This window comes from Micromys minutus (assembly GCF_963924665.1).
Source record: "Micromys minutus genome assembly, chromosome: 14".
In the NCBI taxonomy this organism is placed as follows: domain Eukaryota; kingdom Metazoa; phylum Chordata; class Mammalia; order Rodentia; family Muridae; genus Micromys; species Micromys minutus.
This window is the reverse complement of record NC_137983.1, coordinates 46509056-46532842: the sequence shown is the minus strand read 5'-3', so window position 1 is coordinate 46532842 and position 23787 is coordinate 46509056. Positions and strand designations below refer to the sequence as shown.

General features: G+C 44.2%; 1 protein-coding gene across 1 annotated transcript in view; it reads right to left on the bottom strand.

Annotated features, from left to right (window-relative positions):
• The window catches only part of NEK5 (NIMA related kinase 5), a gene marked incomplete at its 5' end in the record, with an annotated part of 46453 nt that overhangs the window by 8856 nt on the left and 13810 nt on the right, over positions 1-23787 (bottom strand). Inside the window, 9 exons of the mRNA XM_080928545.1 lie at positions 1369-1494; positions 3933-4055; positions 5956-6043; positions 11173-11259; positions 14111-14221; positions 14949-15015; positions 19600-19679; positions 19756-19956; positions 22155-22209. Coding sequence (XP_080784671.1) covers positions 1369-1494; positions 3933-4055; positions 5956-6043; positions 11173-11259; positions 14111-14221; positions 14949-15015; positions 19600-19679; positions 19756-19956; positions 22155-22209 — 938 coding nt within the window. The remainder of the gene's footprint in view (positions 1-1368; positions 1495-3932; positions 4056-5955; positions 6044-11172; positions 11260-14110; positions 14222-14948; positions 15016-19599; positions 19680-19755; positions 19957-22154; positions 22210-23787) is intronic.

Sequence of the window (23787 nt, the reverse complement as noted above, 5' to 3'; positions counted from 1 at the left end):
GTCCCACATGGAGACTTTCAATCACCTGTAGCTCTGGCTTCAGGGAGACCCTGTGACTTCCGCACCCTCCGGAACTGCTTAGATGTGTATATATATCCACAGAGACACAAGGATACATAAGTAAAAAGAATCAAAATAAGATATTTTAAATCTGCATATGATTAAGTGGTTTATATAAAATATGTACTATTTGCATAAAACTTATGCACATCTTTCAACATTCTTTTCATTGGGGTGGGGATGAGACAGGATCTCATGTAGCTCGTGTTAGCTTTGAACTGTCTATAGTAGCGGAGGGTGATCTTGAACTTCTTATCCTCCTGGTCTTCATCTCTACCTTCCAAATGTTGGGGTTGCAGCATATACCACAAGACCTAATTTCTAGCATACTTTATTTTTTAAGGTTTAATTTCTATTCTTTTTAGCAATTCTGTGTACATGTGAGAGTGTAGGTTTGTGCATGTGGTTACATGAAGAGGCCAGAGGAGGGCTTGGGTCTCCTAGAACTAGAGTCCTATAGGGTTGTGAGTTACCAAATTTGGGAGCTGGGAACTGAACTTGTGCCCTCTACAACAAGAGCAGTACCTATTCTTAACTGTGGAGCCATCTCTCCAGCCTGTTCCCTAAGTTTTAAATCAACCTTTGATGGCTCACATGCGGCACAGCGCAATGCAAATGCAGCATAAATCTTTCTACTGCACTGCTTAGGGAAAGGTAGCAAGAAAACACCCATATGCATTCGCATAGATGAAAGCCTTTTTCCGAATATTTTTCCACGTCCGATTAACTGACGCCAAGGTCGTTGATAGCTGTCTACTCAATTTATAGCAGTCTTAACTTTTAACCCTTTCTTGGGGGCTAGGTATTGAAAAACAAAGGAAGCACAAGAGTCTGGAAATTGGCTCAGTGAATAAAACCTGCTTGCTGTATAAACATGACCATCTGGGTTGGCTGGAGTTCGAACCTGGGGCCTTGCACATGCTAGGCCCTTGACAGCCAAGCTGCATGCCCAACCCTACGACCAATTTTATTGGTGAGGGGAAAGAATCATCAATGACATCACAAGGCTATAAGCCAGTGTTAGGAACGAAGTCAAGTGGACCCCCATCTGACCCCCATCTCTGACTTAAGGAAATGTGGCAGGTGTGATTTCCTTCCTGTACTGTCGTATGGCCAGAGTCATCGGCTGCTGGGATATCTCAGAAGTCTCAACTTGACACTCATGATCCCAAAGCAATGTCTTTGTAAACTGTGTAGTGACTGAGAGGTGCCAATCATTCCAATAAGGTGTGTGCTATGCTGGTAAGCAAAGCTGTGCCTGGTCCTGGTCCTCCCCTGTTGATGGCTGACAATTGACCAAAGACTCACCGTCCGGCATGGTGGGGCAGGTGGAGGTGACATCTGCTGTTGCCATTATTTGTAGCAGAGTCTGTGGTACTCTGGCTTCCCACTGCCGCCTGCTCTTTGCAGCCATGATACCCTGAAAGAAAGCCTCTGGGCGTAAGAAAATAACCAATTAGTCCCATTGCAGCCAGAGTCTAACAACTGTACCACACGGTTTTCAGGGACTGGCCCAGTGTGTTTTCTATTGCTGTGGCAAACACCATAACCAAAACCAGCTTCTAGGGTAAAGGATTTGTTTCATCTTACAGCACAGTTCATGAAGAAGCTCCACGGCAGGAACTGAAGCAGAAGCCATGGGAGATGCCTGCTTACTGGCTGGCTGCCAGGCTCACCATCCATCTATCTATCTATCTATCTATCTATCTATCTATCTATCTATTTATTTAATGTATGTGAGTACACTGCAGCTGTCTTCAGACACACCAGAAGAGGGCATCAGATCTCATTACAGATGGTTGTGAGCCATCATGTTGTTGCTGGAATTTGAACTTAGGACTTCTGGAAGAGAAGTCAGAGCTTTTAACCACTGAGCCATCTCTCCAGCCCAAACTCAGATCTTTTAGGTTTGGGCAGCAGACACACTATAGACTGAGCCATTGTCCCAAGGCCCCAAGTTCCTTTGATCAAAAACCATTACCTCTACAGGGAAACCCAGGCTTGATGAGTAGTCCAAACCCTGAAAAATGGGGACTTCCTCATCTCCCCAGTTAGGCTTTATCTCCAGTGATGGGCATTTGGGCTCAGGACATGTCCATGTCTGTACCCACTTTTCTTTAATCAGCATTTCAGGACAGGGATCAGGTTTTCTTTGTCTTTGCGCTCTCTAGCACTGGCTACATGGTGGAGATCCCGAGATTACAATGCTTGGTGAATGGAGTAGAGATGTTTTCCCGTGAAAATAAGACAGAGTAGTACAGGAAGGAGAAACTGAGGCAAGCCAGATATGCAAATGTTTGCACGGCTAACTGGGGGAGATGAGCAGGATTTCCCTGAGCTATAGAGCAAGAGAAGAAGTTCGAGGTCAGCTCAGACAACTCAAATCTTGTCTCAAAAACAATTTGAGAGAGAGAGAGAGAGAGAGAGAGAGAGAGAGAGAGAGAGAGAGAGAGAGATAGGGAGAGAGAGAGGACTGGCCTGGGATGATCAGACAAGCCAGCCTGCTACTTTCTGTCCTTAGTACTTAAGATTAAAAAAATAATAATAAAATAAAGGCAACGGTAATGGGGAAGGCAGAGAAAAATAAATAAATGAAGGTGCAGGGGAGATATCTCAGCAATTAAGACAGCTTACAGTTCCTCCAGAAGACACAAGTTCAGTTCCCAGCACCAACCTCCTGCCATTGCAGTGCCAGGGGATCTGCCTCCTCTGCCTTCCAGCAGCAGCTCCATGCAAGTGGTGCACATAAACCCATGCAGGCACACACACATGCAAGTGGTGCACATAAACCCATGCAGGCACACACACATGCAAGTGGTGCACATAAACCCATGCAGGCACACACACATGCAAGTGGTGCACATAAACCCATGCAGGCACACACACATGCAAGTGGTGCACATAAACCCATGCAGGCACACACACAGTGCAAGTGGTGCACATAAACCCATGCAGGCACACACACATGCAAGTGGTGCACATAAACCCATGCAGGCACACACACATGCAAGTGGTGTACATAAACCCATGCAGGCACACACACATGCAAGTGGTGCACATAAACCCATGCAGGCACACACACAGTGCAAGTGGTGCACATAAACCCATGCAGGCACACACACATGCAAGTGGTGCACATAAACCCATGCAGGCACACACACATGCAAGTGGTGCACATAAACCCATGCAGGCACACACACATGCAAGTGGTGCACATAAACCCATGCAGGCACACACACATGCAAGTGGTGCACATAAACCCATGCAGGCACACCAACATATGAAAGTCAATCAACCCACCTTTCTTTCTAATTAAGGGAAGACCATTTATTAAGCACCCTTCATTCAGGCAGGTACTCCGTGCATATTATGCATCGCTCTTGTTGCTATAGTAATCCTGTGTGGTTACTGTGACCATTACTATTGGTTCCCCATATCTCAAAAGGACAGGGGGCTTTAGAACATGAAAATAACTACCTAGCAGCAGAAGACATAGAGGCAACGGGAAAGTTCAGAGGAATCTCTGAGACACCGCCCTGGGTGTGTAGGAGAAACAATCGCCCTGGGGATGGCCTTGCCGTGAAGCAAAGGCCTGTGGGAAGGAGGAGGACACATGCTGACATTTAGGTACTTATCATACCTGCCCAAAGAGCTTTCCAGAAGGTAATGAGACAGACCCACAAGTATGATACTCCGAGAGCTGCTGAAACTGCAGGAGTGGGTAGGACTGTCCAGTGCATGTAGCAGGAAGGAATGCTGGATAGAGGGAGTGTGGGGGGGATGAGGGGAGCCAGCAGCCCAGTGGAGAGAGCTAGGGATGGATTGCAAATGAAAATCTCCATTTTTCTCAACTGCTTTCAAGCAAGATGTACCTGCTTCTGGGCCACAGAGTTCTTCAAAGGCTTTGTCTGTATAATCTTCATGCTCCTCCATACATGTATGCTCCTGAAACTTCATGCCATCTTCAAAGGTTAAAGTATCATTTAGTTTCTCCACTGCCTAGAGAAATTTCACAATTATTCATGAGAAAGAAGTCATATTGGGAGTTAAATGCATTAATTTTGTGCGTTTTAGCAAATACTAATTTCCAAACAGCATGATGTATTGCGTGTGTGTGTCAGACAATCCCAGATAGTTTTAAAGGTGAAATTATTTTGACTGAGATGGAAACACCAATATTTTCATTTCTTCTTGAAAGTAGCAGCCAGCCCTGATCACAGAACAACTCAATTTTCCCAGGCTTTCTACTCCAGATCACATTACTGAGTTCAGGGTTTTCTTATTTAGTCCCTGCTTTCAGGATCCAACATAACACTCCTCCTTCTCCTCCTCTTCTTCTTTTTCAAAGATTTATTTACTTTTGTTTTATGTGTATGAGTATCGTGCTACATGGATGTTTGTGTGCCACTGTGTGTATGTGGCCAAGATGTCCAGCAGACATCTTGGGACAGGAATTACAAATGACTGGGGAAGGTCATGTGACCTGAGAATGAAACACTGCAGGTCCTCTGGAAGAGCAACCATTGCTCTTAACCACTGAGCCTCAGCCTCCCCAGTAGCTGACAGCATAGTCACCAACCACAGCGAACCTTACAACTAAGTTGAGTGGGTCCTACAACCGCTCTTCATGTTCCATCACCAATAGGAAACAGTCACCTTGGTTTCCATTGTAGTAAGCATAGGCTAAGACAGGAGCAACACCTGGTAGCTAAAGTTGTCTGGAGTCCCTTTTCTCACGCCAGTGCCTCACATCATGGAAACCATGTGATGTGGCCCTCCCCAGACCTACCCTACTCTGCTCAGATCCCACAGCTTGGGGACATCAGAGGCCAAGCCACTGAGTAAACATAATGCCACCATACTACTGGAGTAATTTTGTAGAAAAATGTTTGCAGAAGTACAATGACATAGAAATTGGTAGGCCTAGGCCCTGGGTGTTATACAGTTCATGTGTTCTGCCATTGACCTGTATCCCCAGCTCTCAAAAGACAATAGAGAACATGAGAGGGCTGAGGGTACCTCAGTAGCCAAACATGCATAGGCGTGTGTGTGTGTGTGTGTGTGTGTGTGTGTGTGTATGTATCTATGTATGTATTACATGTTATTTTTCATATACAATAGCAGATAAAGTCTTATCTCTAGCGACAAACACACACAAAATAAGTGTTGGGTGTGATCATTTATAGTTAACTTTTAGTAATCTGAAAGATTAAGTCGGAGGAAATATAATGGAAAAGAGAAATCGCTTAATGGTGACAGTGACCTTTGTTAGAAGTTCTGATGAAAGTTGAAAATTCAAAAGGTGTTAACATTAAGTAATAAAATGATGTGGTAGTTTGAATATGCTTGGCCCAGGGAGTGGCACTATTAGGAGGTGTGGTCTTGTTATGGTAGATGTTAGAGAAAGTGTGTCATTGTGGGGGTGGGCTTTGAGACCGTCCTCTCAGCTGCTTGAAGACAGCCTTCTTTTGACTACCTTTCCATCAAGGTGAAGAACTCTTGGTTTATTCTCCAGTACCCTGTCTGTCTGGATGCTGCAGTGCTTTCTGCCATGATGATGATGGACTGAACTTTGAACCTGTAAGCCAGCTCCAATTAAATGTTGTCTTTTATATGAGTTGTCTTGGTCATGGTGTCTCTTCACAGCAATGGGAACCCTAACTAAGACAAATGAAATCTGGGTTTGTTTATTTGTTTTCTGCATGAGATTTACCCACACACAGCTGAAGAGTAATTAGAACTAGTTAAAACCCAAAATAAACATATGTGTTCAGGTTACTTAGTGGTTTTTAAATCAGCATATTAACATTATCAGAAAAATAACTAATTTAAGATTATTTTCATTACAACCTATGCAACAACTTCACGAACCTGAAGACCAACTCAAATTATCACAGCTGATCATATGGCATTCCTCATTCTCTTGGATAGCGTCTTCCTCTGAAATACATTTATCTAGGCTGATTTCAAACCTTACTGCTCTCTAAAATAAGCAAGAAAAAAAGTCTTAGCATAACAGTTTAATAAAGGGCTGGAGCGATGGCTCAGTGATTAAGAGCACTGCCTGCTCTTCCAGAGGTCCTGAGTTCAATTCCCAGCAACCACATGGTGGCTCACAACCATCCGTAATGGGATCTGGTGCCCTCTTCTGGTGTGCTTGAAGACAGGGACAGTGTACTCATACATAAAATTAAGAAATAAATCTTTAAAAGAAAAGTTCAATAAAGCCTTAAATTACAACCCCTGATATCAATTCATGTTGACACCATACACACTGAAGATCATTAGTGTGGCACCACACAGTAGGGCTAGTCCAGAAGACAGTGGGAGCAGGGAATCACATAGGCAACCTGGAGAGTAAAGCATGAATCCCAATCATCTTTCTAATATTCAAGTAACAAAGAAGCTGTAAACATTCAATGGAAAAAGGACAGCCTCTTCAACAAATTATTGTTGGACAGGAATGTTTAGAGCCAAACTTTATAGCTCTGCTTTTGAATTTTACTCTTTTATGTTCTGAAGCCTAATCTGTTTCAAGTCTCTCTTGATATTCTAAAGTTTATAGAGAAAAAATTCCATATTCATAATGTCTAAATTTATATTGGTGTATATACCTTTTTTAAATTTACTTATGTAAGTATACTGTAGCTGTCTTCAGACATACCAGAAGAGGGTATCAGATTCCATTTTCCATGCAATAGGAACAGCAGGGTCAGGTCCCTAGAGTGGCCGTGTGATCCTCAGGTCTCTAACTGAGCTTGTCCAGGATAGAGCTTTTCATTGTCCCTGTCTCTCACAAAAAGTGGGTTTCCAGACTTCAGCTTCCAGTCAGGAGAGAGAGTACTAGAAACCCTATTGACTGACCTACCTAACACAACCACAACCGCATTCAATGTCAGATGCAAACACGAACCGGTGAGATGAACCCAACAACCACCCTTGCCTACACCCTTGTGTCTGGCTTTAAGTGAAATGTTTCAGCAAAGCCTTTGCTATGGGTGGGTCAATCAGTAGAGGCTGAGAAGTTGTTCTGAGACCATTTGAACTCTGAAGGAATGTCTCTCTCGAGAACCCTCACTTGGTGCTATGCGGGAGTTTGCAGCTGCACCAACTTTGGTCCTAAGACACTCCTGGCAAACATGGAGTTCTGATTGTGGCTAGCCGTGGTCAAAGGGACTGAGATGTGTGTGGGTTGTCTGCTCTCACAGGCAGGCAGCAGAGGGCAAGCTAACTTGGGTAGATGGAACTTTTCCCAGCCCCAGTTAACCTTATATAATGTTTGAATAAAGTAATTGGGGTGAGCTAGCTGGGAGTCAGATTTTTCCAAGAAGGCTGAACCCCTCTGCTCCTTTGGAAAACGAAGGCTTAGCATCTTGGTGAGCTTCTTTCTCTACTGCAGCACCTATGGCCAATACCAACCAATAAGATGGGAAGATCTTTAGTCTTCGGCCATTTTGAACAATGTAATAAAATCCTGCCTCTTCTAATAAAAATAATTGAACAACCCAGTGTTACAGCACTTGCCTAGAATACGTGAGGGTCTGGGTTCAGTTTCTAGCATTGCAAAGAAGTCGGGGGGGGGGGGGTGAACATAATGCCTAATAGATGATCTGGCCATCCCAGGCCATTTTAGTCACACCAGAGTAAAAAGAGATGTGCCTGTCACTTTAAGATTTGGCTTTTTGGACTGGGGCATGGCTCAGCGTGTAAATTCACTTACTGCCTAAGCAAGAGAACCTGCATTGAAATTCCCTGTACATAAAGTCTGGGCATGGCTCTGTGTGCCTGTAACCGCAACATCGGGAAACATGAACGGGCAATCCTGGAGCTTGCTGGATAGCCAGCCTAGCTTAAATGCTCAGCCTCAGGATTAGTTATAGACCCTGTCCCAAGGGAACAGTACTGAGACTGTACCCTGACATACAAGAAAGTGCCTGTGATGTCACACAATGCCATGATGGTCCCAGTTGTTTGCAACAGCTAAGAGCTGGAAACTATCTAAATATCCATCTATTGTTGAGTTGACAATAAGGCCTTATATATTTATATAGTGGAATACACTGAGCAGTGACAAGGGGTGATAATATTTATCCATCATAGGTGAGACTATTTAGTATAATGATGCTTCCTGTAGCACGAAAGAAGCCAGCAGAAGGGACCACTAAGGGATGACGACAGAACACTCATGAGCAATTGCTTAGAGACTGTGTGGGACAGAGACTGCTAGAAACGGATGACCAAAGAGCATCTGAGCTTTTGAGAAGGTCCCCATGTGACTGCCCCTGACCTCCGGGGCAGGGCACACTCAGAAACTCGCAAATCTCTGGCAACAGCTATCTCTACCTGCTTCGAGACTTCCTCCAAGGGTGCATCGGGGCGGGAGGGCAGGTTACTCCTCTTCACCAAATAGGTTCTATGACTGAAGTCTGCATTCTCCTGTAACACAGATTACACAGTCAATGAGACCAGCTCTAAAGCTACTCGCTGTAGCAAGAATTTGGAATTTCGGTTTCATTTTAAAAAAGAATACACAGAAATATTATAAGAACACACTTTTATTTTAATCCCAGGCGTACTGATTTGGGTCAGCTTCTGACTGCCTGCAGCGGCTGACCACAATTGGTCGTGATCTAGCAGAGGCGTGGTTTTGGTGGTTCATGGGAGTTGGGGGGGAGGGGCACTGGCTGCCGTTTGTTAATAGTTATGCTCAAATCAGGGATTCTTTCTTTCTCTCTCTCTCCCTCCCCTCTCCCTCTCTCTCTCCCTCGTCTCTCTCTCTCTCTCTCTCTCTCTCTCTCTCTCTCTCTCTCTCTCTCTCTCTCTCTCTCTCTCTCTCTCTCTCTCTCTCTTCTCTCTCTCCCTCGTCCCTCCCTCCCTCCCTCCCTCCCTCCCTCCCTCCCTCCCTCTCTCTCTCTCTCTCTCTCTCTCTCTCTCCCCTACTTTGTGTTAGGGGATGAAACCAGGGGGATAAAGAGTGGGAAAAATCCACAAAGTACCAAAGGCATGCTACAACTTACTGTCTGCCCCTCTCTGACAGTATGACAAGCTAGTCAGACACCACACGGCCCTCTCCATTCCTCCTTTACCTTGGGATTGACTTAGTTTTCGCCAAATGATTCTGTCAGACTATCTAGAAATGCCTACTCCCCGGCCCTGGTCAGCACACATAGGATCCTGCATTTGAGCCCCAGTGCAAAAAATAAAATAAAATAAAATTAAAGGCAGGAGAAAGAGGAGGGGACAATGCCTGCTATCAAGTTTTTCTGGACTCAGACTTCCCATTGCAGACCACAGCACCACATAAGACTGATGGTGGTGGCACAAGGCTCCACACCTCTGAACTGAGCTTTGCTCTGGAGATGACACCCCTTACATCCAGCACAGGTCTCACTTAGAAGAGGCCACCTAGCTCAGGCCTCCCAAAGTTCACTCCTGTTTTCAGGCCAACCCCCCGCACCTCATCAATTTCTTCCAATCAGCCTGCATCCCACTCAGCCCTCTCATTGCTCCTATGAGGCCTGACTACAGCAGACTTATCCCATACATGTGTCCCTGTGAGTAGATCTGCATCTGCTGGAAGGCAGGTATGCCAGAGGCATCCTCTTAGCTTGCTTTGAGACAGCTAAGTGACTTGGGAGGTGGAAGGTTGCTGCATTATCTGTTATAGGACATAAATAAGGTCCACTGCAAACCCTCCATTTGTGCTCAGACTAGTTTGTGCTTACACACTTGGGGGTGGAAGAGGGTTGGAGGAGACAGACCTGCCACAGCAGCATGGCAGGTCTATGCTAGGTGAGCTCCACATAAGCCCAATGGGCCTCAGAAAAGGAGCAACTCAGAGGGCTACAGATATTTATGGCATCAGAATCCCTGTGCGATTTAAACCCAGCAGTTCAGACACAGGCTGGCTAAATCATCTCACTGAAGACATGGTCATCTGCTGCAACTCTACAAACCTAAACTATGGAAGGACAATTTCCAGTGTAGCACCGTTGTGGGCTTTTCAAGAATGACGTCAGCTGTGTTCAGACTTACAGTCTTGTAAATGAGAGAAGCATGTATGTCCCTAGAACTTCGAGCACCATAGCGTGCACTTATACAGAATAAGATGGCAATGACATCAGACCATACAGCCTTGGGAGGCCACCATTTTACATGTGACTTACCATTAATTGAAATGTTCTTGAAGGAGGAAGAAAGATAAATATACACACTTTACCTCATATGGAGCTAGAGAACCCTTTATGACTGTCCCAGGATAACTTAAAAACCATTATTAACTTAATAACTTCCAAAAAGAAAAATGATGCTGTAAATGACCACATAGGCTTTGGAGCCCCCTTCACAGTCGACTTGAATAACCTTGGGCCCTTTTCACTCTCCTTACAGGCATAAGCCTATCCTCAGTTTGGACTTTCTGCATCTAACCCAGTTCTGTCCTGAAGCCTAAAGCAGTTAGCTGCTCAGTAAACACTGGTTTCTGAACATAAGGAAGACAACATGTATTTCTGATAAGAGCAGTTCCTAATGAAGATCATTACATCTGACATCATCTTGTGTAACAAGTGTTGTAGGTCTGACAGCTTTCCCATGAAGAAAGAAATCTGAACTATCACCTCCACCTCATTTACTATCAGGAGACTGTGTACACATGTGCATGTATTGTGTCTGTGTCTCTTGTGTGTGCTCATGTGCATGCATGTCTGTATGCATGTGTGTATGTGCATTTGTACAGGTATGTATACATGCATGTATGCATTGTGCATGGGTGTAAATGTGTGTGCACACCTATGTGTGTAAAGATTGCATTGCACACAGGGCCTTGAATATGCTAAGCATAATTTTTTAAATTATTTATTTTATGTATGTGAATATACTGTAGCTGTCCTCAGACATACCAGAAGAGGGCATCAGATCCCATTACAGATGGTTGTGAGCCACCATGTGGTTGCTGGGAATTGACCTCTGGAAGAGCAGTCAGTGCTCTTAACTGCTGAGCCACCTCTCCAGCCCAGCATAAACTCTTATATTAAGCTCATTGCTTTTAATATGTAGTGACTTCATCACCTCTGAATTGATAGAACAATGTTCACTGTAGTAGGGTGAGCTTACCTCCAGCTCTCTCCCAATTTTCTTTTTAATTTCCTTCATGTCATTGTGGTACTGTTGGCGGATTTCCTCTAGCTGTTTCCAATATTCCTGAAAAGCAAAGCCAACTTAAAACTTGAAAATAATCTCTATATAGCCTACAATTTTAGAAACATTTATTATAAGTAATCTTAGAAAATGCGTTGTTTCTAAATGTAATGATACACTCATTTTTGGTTGTGGTACTTCATAGCCTAGGAGGCTATGGAACACTGTATAGAACACTGTATGAGACACTGTGTGGAACATGGTATGTAACATTGTATAGGACACTGTATAGAATACTGTGTGGAACACTGTATGTAACATTGTATGGGACACTGTATTAGTCACTGTGTGGGACACTGTATGGGACACTGTGTGGGACACTGTATGTAACATTGTATGGGACACTGCATTAGACACTGTGTGGGACACTGTGTGGGACACTGTATGAGACACTGTGTGGGACACTGTACTGGAACACTGTCTGGGACACTGTATGAGACACTGTGTGGGACACTGTACTGGAACACTGTCTGGGACACTGTATGAGACACTGTATGGAACACTGTGTGGTACACTGTATGAGACACTGTGTGGAACACTGTATGAGACACTGTGTGGGACACTGTATGAGACACTGTGTGGGACACTGTATGAGACACTGTGTGGGACACTGTATGAGACACTGTGTGGGACACTGTATGAGACACTGTGTGGGACACTGTATGAGACACTGTGTGGGACACTGTATGAGACACTGTGTGGGACACTGTATGAGACACTGTGTGGGACACTGTACTGGAACACTGTGTGGGACACTGTACTGGAACACTGTCTGGGACACTGTATGAGACACTGTGTGGGACACTGTACTGGAACACTGTCTGGGACACTGTATGAGACACTGTATGGAACACTGTGTGGTACACTGTATGAGACACTGTGTGGAACACTGTATGAGACACTGTGTGGGACACTGTATGAGACACTGTGTGGGACACTGTATGAGACACTGTGTGGGACACTGTATGAGACACTGTGTGGGACACTGTATGAGACACTGTGTGGGACACTGTATGAGACACTGTGTGGGACACTGTATGAGACACTGTGTGGGACACTGTATGAGACACTGTGTGGGACACTGTACTGGAACACTGTGTGGGACACTGTACTGGAACACTGTCTGGGACACTGTATGAGACACTGTGTGGGACACTGTAAGGAACACTGTATGAAACAGAGGTCTTTGTTTATTACAGTTCCATATCATGTGCATCTACTCTGCGTATTCCATTTCTGCATTAATTGAATGTGTTGTCCCTCAATGTATATTTTAAAGCTGGGGTGGCACACCATTAGTCCTAACTACATGGAAGGGTCACATGGAAAAATCAAGTAGAGTCCAAGAGTTCAAGACTAGCCTGGGGAAACATGTGGACTTCACTCATCATCATCATCATCATCATCATCATCATCATCATCATCATCATCATCATCATCATCAACACTGAAGTCCTACTTCCCAGCACCTCAGAATGTAACTATTTGACCATAGGATCTTTGCAGATGTCTTTAGGTAAAATGAAGTCATGCTGGAGTAGACTAGCCCATCAATATGAATAGACTCATTTTTGAGAAAACGAACACCACCCAGTCCTGCCCACTAGGGACTTAGCTGCTTAGTGTGGTGTAGAGAGCTTTGGGGACTGAATTTAGGCATTTGGCAGGAATTTAATATTGGGCTAGGACCACGAAGTAGGCTCAAGACAAATGCAGATGAGGAATGTGTTCTTCATTTCTTGATGGGTCTTAAGACTCTGAATAGTCATCATGGGACCTCTGTTTATTTTCTTGTTTGTTCCTTAACTACTTTGTTTATGCCTTAGGACTTACCATATCTTTTGTATGTCCCTAGAATGATATAAAAGCATATTAGAAAAAAAATAAACCTGCTTCAGCCTCAGCACTGGCTGAGGTCATGTTATGTTGTCTAATTGTTCTTTTCAATCCTCACTCCCGCCCTGGAGAACCTGTTGACTGACTGAGATGGCTTGGTCACTGTGGACCCAGGGCCCCTCTAGTTCCTTTAGCAAACACCTTTCGGCCTTTTATTCTACCATCTCCAGTCCTTTGTGACTCTGCCTATTCACAGAACCTCTCTCCACTAGGAACCCAAAGCTGCTTAGTGGGCTGGGACTTGATAGGAGACTTCCTCCTCCTTCCTATGTGACATTACAGTCTTTCCAGACTTACCCTTAGTCCTGCAGCAGATGCCCACAGGAACTCCTCCTTCCAGAGCACCTCCATCCACTTGAGACTTAGTCTCTTGGCACAAACCCAGTATCTTCACCCCTCCTCTGTCCCCAGCCTCCTTAAATCTTTCCTTCTAACACATCTCTATTCCTCTATGACTCCATGCTGACCTGCAGAACAGCTCTCTACCAGAGAGAGTCCACACTTGGCTAGGACTAGACAATAGTAACAAAAGAACTGAACGCCCATCCAATGAAGACTAGACTAGAAATCTACTCCAAGAAGCACCTTACACATTGTAACTCCAGATGCCTAGATCCCAGCACAGACTCACACACATGAACAACCAAGACAATATTCCTGCTTCAGAACCCAGCAATCCTACTGTGTTCAGGCTTCGGGCATGACTGCACACATTGTTTCTCCCTGTCAGCCTCCAAAAGCACGATACACTATTACTACTATTTTGTGTTTCATTATGATAGAACTAATAAAAACCAGCCTAATTAATGATGGACAGTCACTTTATCAAACGTTTGTGAGCTCAGCTATGTGTGTCCATGGGGATGCTGGAAGCAACGTTGACAAATGGCAAGAAAGGCTGCAATCTGAAGGACTGGGGCATATGCAAAAGGGTAGAAAGAACAGGACATTTTCCAACCTGGTCCTTCATTTTGTTCTTCCTGTACCGAAGCCCCTGGGATTTAGTCTCCTCCCCATGGCTTTGCAGCTTCTCCTTTGGATGTGGCTCCACAGAAGAAGGACGAAGACCCTGTTTATTCAATGAAATAATTTATGAGGCATACTCAAATATTCTGGCTTAACCTGGAGTATTTACTCGATAGGAGAAAGATACCGAGCAATCTGCATTGATGAGTGTATGATGAGTAGCAGAATTTTCTTAATTGAAATATTAAAGATTAAAACAGCATTTTGCTTATTAATGTATTGGGTACTTTGTGTCCATGTATATCTGCACAGCAGAAGACAGCCTCAAACAGGTGTGGGCTGCCATATGGGATGCTGGGAATTGAACTCAGTACCTTTGGAAGTGCTTTCAATCACTGTGCTACCTCCTCCAGCCCTGAAGCAGCATTCTAAAACATAACCAGTGGTGTTGTTTATTAGCAATGGCTATGTTGTGCCCTCACCTGTACCATTTGCTGGACTGGTCAGGTGTAGCTGTGGATTAAGTTCTGCTGAGGTTCAGCAGTCCCAGGGCACATGTGAGAGAGAATAAGAACCTAAACGTATGAGCAATTCAAAATAAAAGTGATATAAGCCAGGCAGGAGGATCGGCAAGAGCTTCAGGTTGGCTTGCTATACACAAGGAATCCCAGGAGAGTCCTAGGCAAACAGTGAACTTCTGTCTATAAATGCTAAGTAAAGCAAACGCCGGATGGCCTTGACTTCATAGCAGGATGAACTTGGACCCATACATGTCTGGTAACAGAGAAGCCAGGAAAGCCCCGAGCTCCTGTAGGTGGAGCCTAACTCACCAATTGTCTTTCCACTTTTAACTTATATTGCTGAGCTTCAAGTTTCCTCTGGAGGTATGCAGCAGACCTGAGAAATGAGAATGTTCGGCTTAGACATACTCCTCCTCTACCTCCTTTCTCCTTTCATTTTCTCCTCCCCTCCTCCTCCTCCCTCTCTTCCGCTTCCCCCTCCTCCACCATAACCTCCTCCTCCTCTTCCCCTTCCCCCTCCTCCTCTATCTCCTCCTCCCCCTCTTCCCCTTTCCCCTCCTCTTCCATCACCTCCTCCCCCTCTTCCCCTTTCCCCTCCTCCTCTCCCTCCTCCTCTTCCCCTTCCCCCTCCTCCTCTCCCTCCTCCTCTTCCCCTTCCCCCTCCTCCTCTCCCTCCTCCTCTTCTTGTCTTTCATAGTTCTGGGAAGTGGCACATGCTCTGATGCTCATCTCTGATACTCCCAGGCCCTAAGTAAACCTTTTCACTAATCATCTCAGGCACCAACGGGTGGATTCAATGGGTGGATCTTCACCTTAGTAATAGAACTCACAATTCACCTGTACTTTGAAGTTCAAAGTTACGGAATATAACTTCAGAGAAAAAAAGCTTTGGAATCACGAGGACAAATTCTAAAGAACGTGGTTTAAAAAGAAAATAAAGAAGACAAGTATATGAGGAAGCCTCGGTCAAACACCGGGTGGTGACAGCAAAGATTAGAGTTCTGAAACTGCAAACCAAAGATGGCAAAGACCGCCTAGAGATCTCCAGAAGCTACAGGAAGAGGGGGCCTCGAGAACAGGCTCAGTGAATGAGGTGTTGTCCACAGGCCTGAACACCTAAGTTCACCTGGGACCCACGTGGTGGAAAGAAACAAAATGCTGCCAACTGTCTTATGACCTCTGTTCTCTCTCTCTCTCTCACACACACACACACACACATACACACACACATACACACACAAACTGCAGAAAGCAGGGTGCTTCTTGCCCTCTTGAGGAATGAAATCATTGTCTCTGTGTAATTTTTTGTATTTATTTATTTATTTGATATTTTATTTATTTACATTTGTTTCTACATAACTTTAACCTTAGCACCTGATGTGGTGCTAAGTTGTTGTGGGAAACCGTTATTCTTTGCCCGCTCAATCCTGGTTAGGTCTGGTCAAATCACGGTCAGCCTGTGTCCTATCCCTTCCCATCCCACCCCGCCCCTGCCTCCTCTTCTCCCTCACTGTGTGATACAGGGTCTCTAATTGGCCCAGACTGGCCTCACATTCTCAATCCTCCTGCCTGAGTCTCCCCCAGTGCAGGGATGACAGGCCTGCCCCACCACAACTAGCTCTACTTACCTTTCCTTTTGGATGTTCATGGCCTTGGGTTAAAATTGTTTAAAACCAAAATAAAATTATTTGAGTTTTTAAAGACATTTCTAGACCATTAATATTGACATGGGAACATCAAAGGAAGATGCAGCTCAGAGAGAGTCAGTGGTGGACTTTGGTATCCCACACCAGGAGGACAGTTAATAATGAACTGTCACAACGTATTTTCTTTGAGTAGAAACATATATCTCTAGCATTGTTTTATATATTTCTAGCAATAATAAATTTTAATTTAAAAATATTTATTTATTTATTATATATAAGTACACTGTAGCTGTCTTCAGACAAACCAGAAGAGGGCATCAGATCTCATTACAGATGGTTGTGAGCCACCATGTGGTTGCTGGGATTTGAACTCAGGACCTCTGGAAGAGCAGTCAGTGCTCTTAACCACTGAGCCATCTCTCCAGACCCATTTAAAAAAATTTTTTTAAAGAAGGTCTTTCACATATTACAGGGTAGTTTCAAAGATGGCCTTGTGATCCTGATTCTATGCCTCTACCTGCTGAGTGCTGGGATTATAAGCATGTAGGTTTTTTTTTTTTTTTTTTTTTTTTTTTTTTTTTTTTTTTTTTTTTTTTTTTTAAACCAGGCTGGGAACTGAACCGGTAGCCTTGATCACATTAGGCAAGCGCTGTACCCAGTGAGCTCTACATCCTCAGCCCCAAACAGCTACTTTTGTAGAAAGAAAGAATTAAGGTTAAAATTGTACATAAACAAAACTCACAATACTGAGAACATAGCTAAACACAGTCATGGGAACCTGGGCTGTGAGACCACACCCATGCTGGTTAGCATCATGTCAGCCTGACACTAACTAGGTCACCCATGCTGGTTAGCATCATGTCAGCCTGACACTAACTAGGTCACCCATGCTGGTTAGCATCATGTCAGCCTGACACTAACTAGGTCACCCATGCTGGTTAGCATCATGTCAGCCTGACACTAACTAGGTCACCCATGCTGGTTAGCATCATGTCAGCCTGACACTAACTAGGTCACCCATGCTGGTTAGCATCATGTCAGCCTGACACTAACTAGGTCACCCATGCTGGTTAGCATCATGTCAGCCTGACACTAACTAGGTCACCCATGCTGGTTAGCATCATGTCAGCCTGACACTAACTAGGTCACCCATGCTGGTTAGCATCATGTCAGCCTGACACTAACTAGGTCACCCATGCTGGTTAGCATCATGTCAGCCTGACACTAACTGGGTCATCTGGAAAAGGGAACCTTGGCTAAAAAAAAATGTCTCTATCAGATTGGCTTGTGGGAAAGCCTGCTACAATGCTTTTCTTTCTTTTTCTTTCTTTCTCTCTCTCTCTCTCTCTCTCTCTCTCTCTCTCTCTCTCTCTCTCTCTTCTTTCCTTCCTTTTTTCCTTCCTTCCTTTCTTTGTATTGAATATATTTTATTTACATTTCCAGTGTTCTCCCCTTTCCCAGATTCTTCTTCATATCCCCTATCCCATCATCCCTCCCTCTACTTCTGTGAGGGTGTTCACCCACCCACCTCCCCACCCTAACATTTTCCTACATTAAATCATCAAGCCTTGGTCAGACCAAGGGCTTTCTCCTCCCATCAATGCCCAACAAGGCCACCCTCTGCTACATGTGCAGCTGGAGCCATGGGTCCGTCCATGTGTACTCTTTGGATAGTGGTTTAGTCACTGGGAGCTCTGGTTGGTTAGTATTGTTGTTCTTATGGGGTTGCAAACCCCTTCAGATCCTTCAATTCTTTCTCCAACTCCTACATTAAGGACCCCATTCTCAGTTCTATGGTTGGCTGTGAGCATCCACCTCTGTATTTGTCATGATCTGGCAGAGCCTCTCAGGAGACAGCTGTATCAGGCTCCTGTCAGCAAGCACTTCTTGACATCAGCAATATTGTTTGAATTTGGTGCCTGAATATGGGCTGGATCCCCAGGTGGGGCAGTCTCTGGATGGCCTTTGCTTCAGTCTTTGCTCCAAACTTTGTCTCCATATTTCCCCCTGTGAATATTTTTGTTTCCCCTTCTAAGGACTAAAGCATCCACACTTTGGCCATCCTTCTTCTTGTGCTTCATTCATATGGTCTGTGAATTTTATCTTGTGTATTCTGAGATTTTAGGCTAATATCCACTTATGAGTGAGTACATACCATGTGTATTTCTTGTGACTGGGTTACCTCACTCAGGATGACATCCATTTGCTGTGGCGCTTTCTTGACTGATGCTTGATGTGAGACATTCCTGGACAGGTGGTCCAGGAGCTACAGAAGACAGCAGACTGAACAAGCCATGAATCACAAGCCAGTGAGCAGTACACCTCCATGTTTTCTGCTTCCCATGTTCAGCTGTGTCTTCTCTCAGCATGAACGGTGATGTGGATGTGTAAGCCAAAGAAACCCTTTCCTCCCCAGGCTGCTTTTGGTCATGGTGTTTATCACAGCACTAGGAACTCTTCAAGTCTCACTGCTGTAGAGTTTGTTTTCTGGTTTTTGTTTGTTTGTTTGTTTGTTTAACCTTCCTCCTCACAAATGCAGGTAGTGGACTTTTTCGCCTCCCCTAAGCATTCTCAACCTAGATCAGTGGTTCTCAACTTGCCTGCTGCTACAGCCCTTTCAGAAAGTTTTTCATGTTGGAGTAACCTCCAACCATAAAATTAGTTCCATTGACCAATGCAGATGTGGATGCTTGGAGCCAACTATCAGACTGAGTTCAGGGACCCTTGTGGAGGGGCTGGAGAAAGGTCTGGAGGAGCTGAGGGGGACTGCAACCTTATAGGAAGAAAAACATCAGAGGGCCAGACCACCCAGTGCTCCCAGGGACTAGACCACCAACCAAAGAGTGTACAGGGAGGGACCCATGGCTCCAGATACATATGTAGCAGAGGATGGGCTTCTCTCTTGCAGTGTCAGACATAGCTGAGGTCTAGCCCTGTGATCTTTTTGCCTCAGCTTTCCAAGGGCCAGGACCACGGGTGCAGTTTATGCTCTGCTAAGAATTTAATTTGGGGCCTGGAAAGATGGCTCAGTGGTTAAGAGCACTGACTGCTCTTCCAGAGGTTCTGAGTTCAATCCCCAGCAACCACATGGTGGTTCACAACCATCTAGAATGGGATCTGATGCCCTATTCTGGTGTGTGTGTCTGAAGATAGCTACTGTGTACTCATATACAAAAAATAAGTAAATCTTAACAATTTGGAGGTTATTTCACACTGTGGTGCTCAGGCTAGGCAAGCTAGGCAAGTGGTGTGCTACCAAGCTACACTCCCATCCCCCACACATGCTTTTTAGTGACATAGTTACCCGATCCTACCATGGACTTCTCCAACAAGCTGTGAGGCCTACAGCCACGTTCTCCATGTGAGCATGGGACTGAATTCTTCTGGAAGGGATCTAAAAATCAAATAGATGTGTCAAAGACTTATCATCCAAAATCCCTACCAAAATCTAGAGTCACCCCTAAACCTACCTCAGGAAACAAGTATCGGGCAATAAGAGTGTGTAAAAAAGGCCTTTTCAAAAGGGAATTTATAGATGGTCGATCCTGAGGAGACACTCTAAAGAGCTGAGGTATCAAGGACTGTAGGTCCGGAGAGAAGTGGGGTGGTATGGGAGCAACCCGTCCTTGGCAAATCTTCAGAACCAGATGGTGTAAGTTGTCACTCTCAAACTGAAAGGACAGGGATAAAGATGACACTTCAAAGACCAAGCTAAATACTGGCAGATAAAGTAATGAATACATCAGGAAGCAAGAGCTGTCTGACTGTCTGTCTATCTATCATCTACCTACCTACCTATATTCTGTCTGTCTATGTCTATCGATCTACCTATCTATTTATCCATCCATCTATACATCTATCAATCTATCTATCTATCGATCTATTTATCTATCCATTCATCTATACATCCATCTATCTATCTATCTATCTATCTATCCATCCATCCATCCATCTATACATCTATCTATCTATCTATCTATCTATCTATCCATCCATCCATCCATCTATACATCTATCTATCTATTTATCTATCTATCCATCCATCCATCCATCCATCCATCCATCTATCTATCATCTACCTACTTAGCTATATTCTGTCTGTCTGTCTGTCTGACTTACTTCCTGTCTTTCACTGTTCTTGATATCAGCACAGGGCCTTGAGCATGCCAGACAGATGCTCTACCCTCGCGCTACACCCCTAGCCTACAAGTATTTCTCTCTTTCTTTTTAAGATTTATTTATTTGTGTATGTTTATGAGTTTGCTGTAGCTGTCTTCTGACACACCAGAAGAGGGCATCAGATCCCATTCCAGATGGTTGTGAGCCACCATGTGGTTGCTGGGATTCGAACTCCACAAGTATCTCTAAGCTGCAGTGGAAAGCATCCTGCTCTGCCCTATCTTGTTGTCCACTATCTGTCATAAGTGGGTATTTCAGTTAATCTGAGAGGTTCCGTGTTACTTAAAACCAGTTTTATACCTTTAATATCTTCATTTTGATTTTAGTTTGGGCCTTGTCAGTTGAATCCAGGGCCCTGCATTGTATAGTATGTGATCAACCTATGAACTACAACCTTAGTCCATAATTTTAATTTTTAACTAAAAAGTTTCCTTTATTTTTAATTTCTATTACCAAAATACTAATTACTTACATCAAAAATCAGAAGGCATGGGAAGTTATAAATAGAAAAATATGTATAATTTCCACAACCTAAAGGTATATTTCCTTATAGTTTTCTCAAGAATGTTTCCTTTACAGAGGTATTCGTACTGATATGACATTTTACCATTTGATTTCTCAAATGCTCTAACATAAATATTTACTCATAAACTTACCCCAAAGTCTTCCCATGTACAGAAGTACCATTTATTTATCCATAATCATGTTGCAGATGACAGAGTAGCAGTAAAGTGTAGGTTTTGCTCAGGTGTGAGCTATGTAGATTTTGATATTAACAACAGAGATATGAAGACGGCTGTGTACACAAGAGCCGACAAGCAAGCTATCCCAGGGAAGTCTGAAGTCTCTGGGACCTGAGATTTGCAGAGAAACCCCAGGCCTGCCTAAATGTTGAGTGACTCTTTGTCTAAGACAAAAAATATGCAAATAATATGGTTTACTTTGAATATATTCACAAATATCTATTCACTTCTGGGAGCCTTGGAAGTTTTGTGTGTGCCGGGTTGATGGTGCCTACGTAGGCAGATTCGGATAAATCAGAGAGAATAGGTACCTAATGAACTCATAATGCTTCTCGTCACAAGACGTGTTGCTGGAAGAATCAGCACATGCTATGTGACAACTGAAAGACTCTTAGATGTCTGTGCTTCATCTCCTACAGAGTCTGTCCCCAGAGTCTGTCCCCAGACTCTTTACCTCTGAAGAAAATATGTATAGTGGGATCGTGTGCCACATGCTAGTCTCTGACTTGCTCTTTTTACTTTGTAGCATTACTGGGACACCTTGTAATATCGAACGAAGTTCTTAATATGTTCCCCTCTGTGTGTGAGGGGGCAGACAGACAGGCAGGCAGGCAGACAGACAAAGAGTCAGCATCTTGCTATGCAGCCCAAACTGACTTTAAACTCAGCCTTGTTACCATCTCTTGGGCTTAGTTTTGACATTTTAAAAACCGAGTCCCCTCTCTGCTGTTCATATTTTATCATAAATCCCTGAGTTGATGGGACCATAGGCACACACTGCTGAATATCAGACTCTATCTGTCTGTCTGTCTCTCTCTCTCACACACACACATATATAATTTAAAAACAATCTAATAAAATCAAACATTAACCTTCTGCTCCTAGAAGTTAATCTCACATATATGGTTATAGTAATTCAAGATTCACATGAGGATCAACATACTCACAGGATGCTTGAGTGTGCATAGCTCATATAAAACACAGCCAAGAGACCAAATATCCCTGGAGAAGAGAAAGGTTTTACATGGCCAGAAAATGCTGACAATTGTTGGTAGAAGTTTTTACGTCTTATATAGTTTTATGTAGTTATAGCCTCATTTTGTTAGGTTGGTACATTTGTTTTCAGGTGCTTACAAATGTATTATTAATTCTTAGATCAAAAGTAACCAAACATTACTACAACATGATAGCTAAGTATTCACTTGGCGTGCCCAAAGAAAATGTGTGCATGATAGCATTGGAGGAATTGGAAGAGAAAGGCAAGATGCCAGGATGCATTTCTTTTGGCCCCAAAGATAGAAAGTGGTTGACTTAGGGCGATAAACTCTACTCAAACCTCATGACATAAAGAGTTACATTAAATGACAGCATGGTCTCAGTGGACCACTGAAAAGCATGCTTGCAGTACAGAACTTGAGTTTCGCTCTTTGCATACTTATTAAAAACTTACTTAAGGGCTGGAGAGATGACTCAGAGGTTAAAAGCATCGGCTGTTCTTTCAGAAGTCCTGAGTTCAATTCCCAGCAACCACATGGTGGCTCACAACCATCTGTAATGAGCTATGAGATACAGTGCCCTCTTCTGGCCTGCAGACATGAGGGCAGAATCTTTATGATTATTTATTTATTTTATGTATGTGAGTACACTGTAGCTGTCTTCAGACACACCAGAAGAGGTCATCGGATCTCCATGGCTCACTCAGCCTGCTTTCTTAGAGAACACAGGACCAGCAGCCCTGGGATGGCACCACCCAGCATGGGCTGGGCCCTTCCCACCAGTCACTAAGAAGGTGTTCCTATGTGGATGGAGGCAGTGTCTCAGCTGAGGCCCCTCCTCGCAGATGACTGTCCTCTCAGTCACATTCACGTTCACTTACCATTAGCAAGCATAGGGCCCAGCACAGATGGCCTGTGGAATAAATGTAATATTACAGGGCACCGCCTACTCCTGTGCCCACCTCTGTGCTGGCTGCTGGGGCATGCCTGTGACCCCAGCACTCGGGTAGTAGAAGCAGAAAGACCAAAAGGCCAAGCTTCTAGTTCAAACTCCATACCAAGTTCGAGGCCAGCCTGGGATATGTACTCAGTTTCAAACAACCACCAAAGACAACAAAACTATGGTGCTGAGCCAAGGCTATTATTGTCTGGCAGAGGCGAGCTCTACTTTCAACAACCTACTTCCATCTCAATGACCTGTGTTATAACTGAGACCGAATCCACAGGGTCAGCAAACGTCTCAAACACAAACGAAGAGCTAGCGTCCAAAGCACAAGCATAAGGACCTGTGTTTAGAACCAGGACCTGTGCAAAATCTGTAAAAGCTGAGCATAGGACTGGAAGCCCAGGAGAAACAGGCAGATCTCAGGAGCTCACTATCCAAGCAGTCCAGCCAACCAGTGAGAGCCATGTTCAGCAGAGACCCTGTCTCAAACATAAGAGAAATAAAGGAAGGTGCCTGAAAAATTGACCCATTGACCTCCCATGTACACACACACCACACACACACAGAAACATACAGGCACACCCCACACACACCATACACACACATCACACCACACACACATACCACAATACACATATC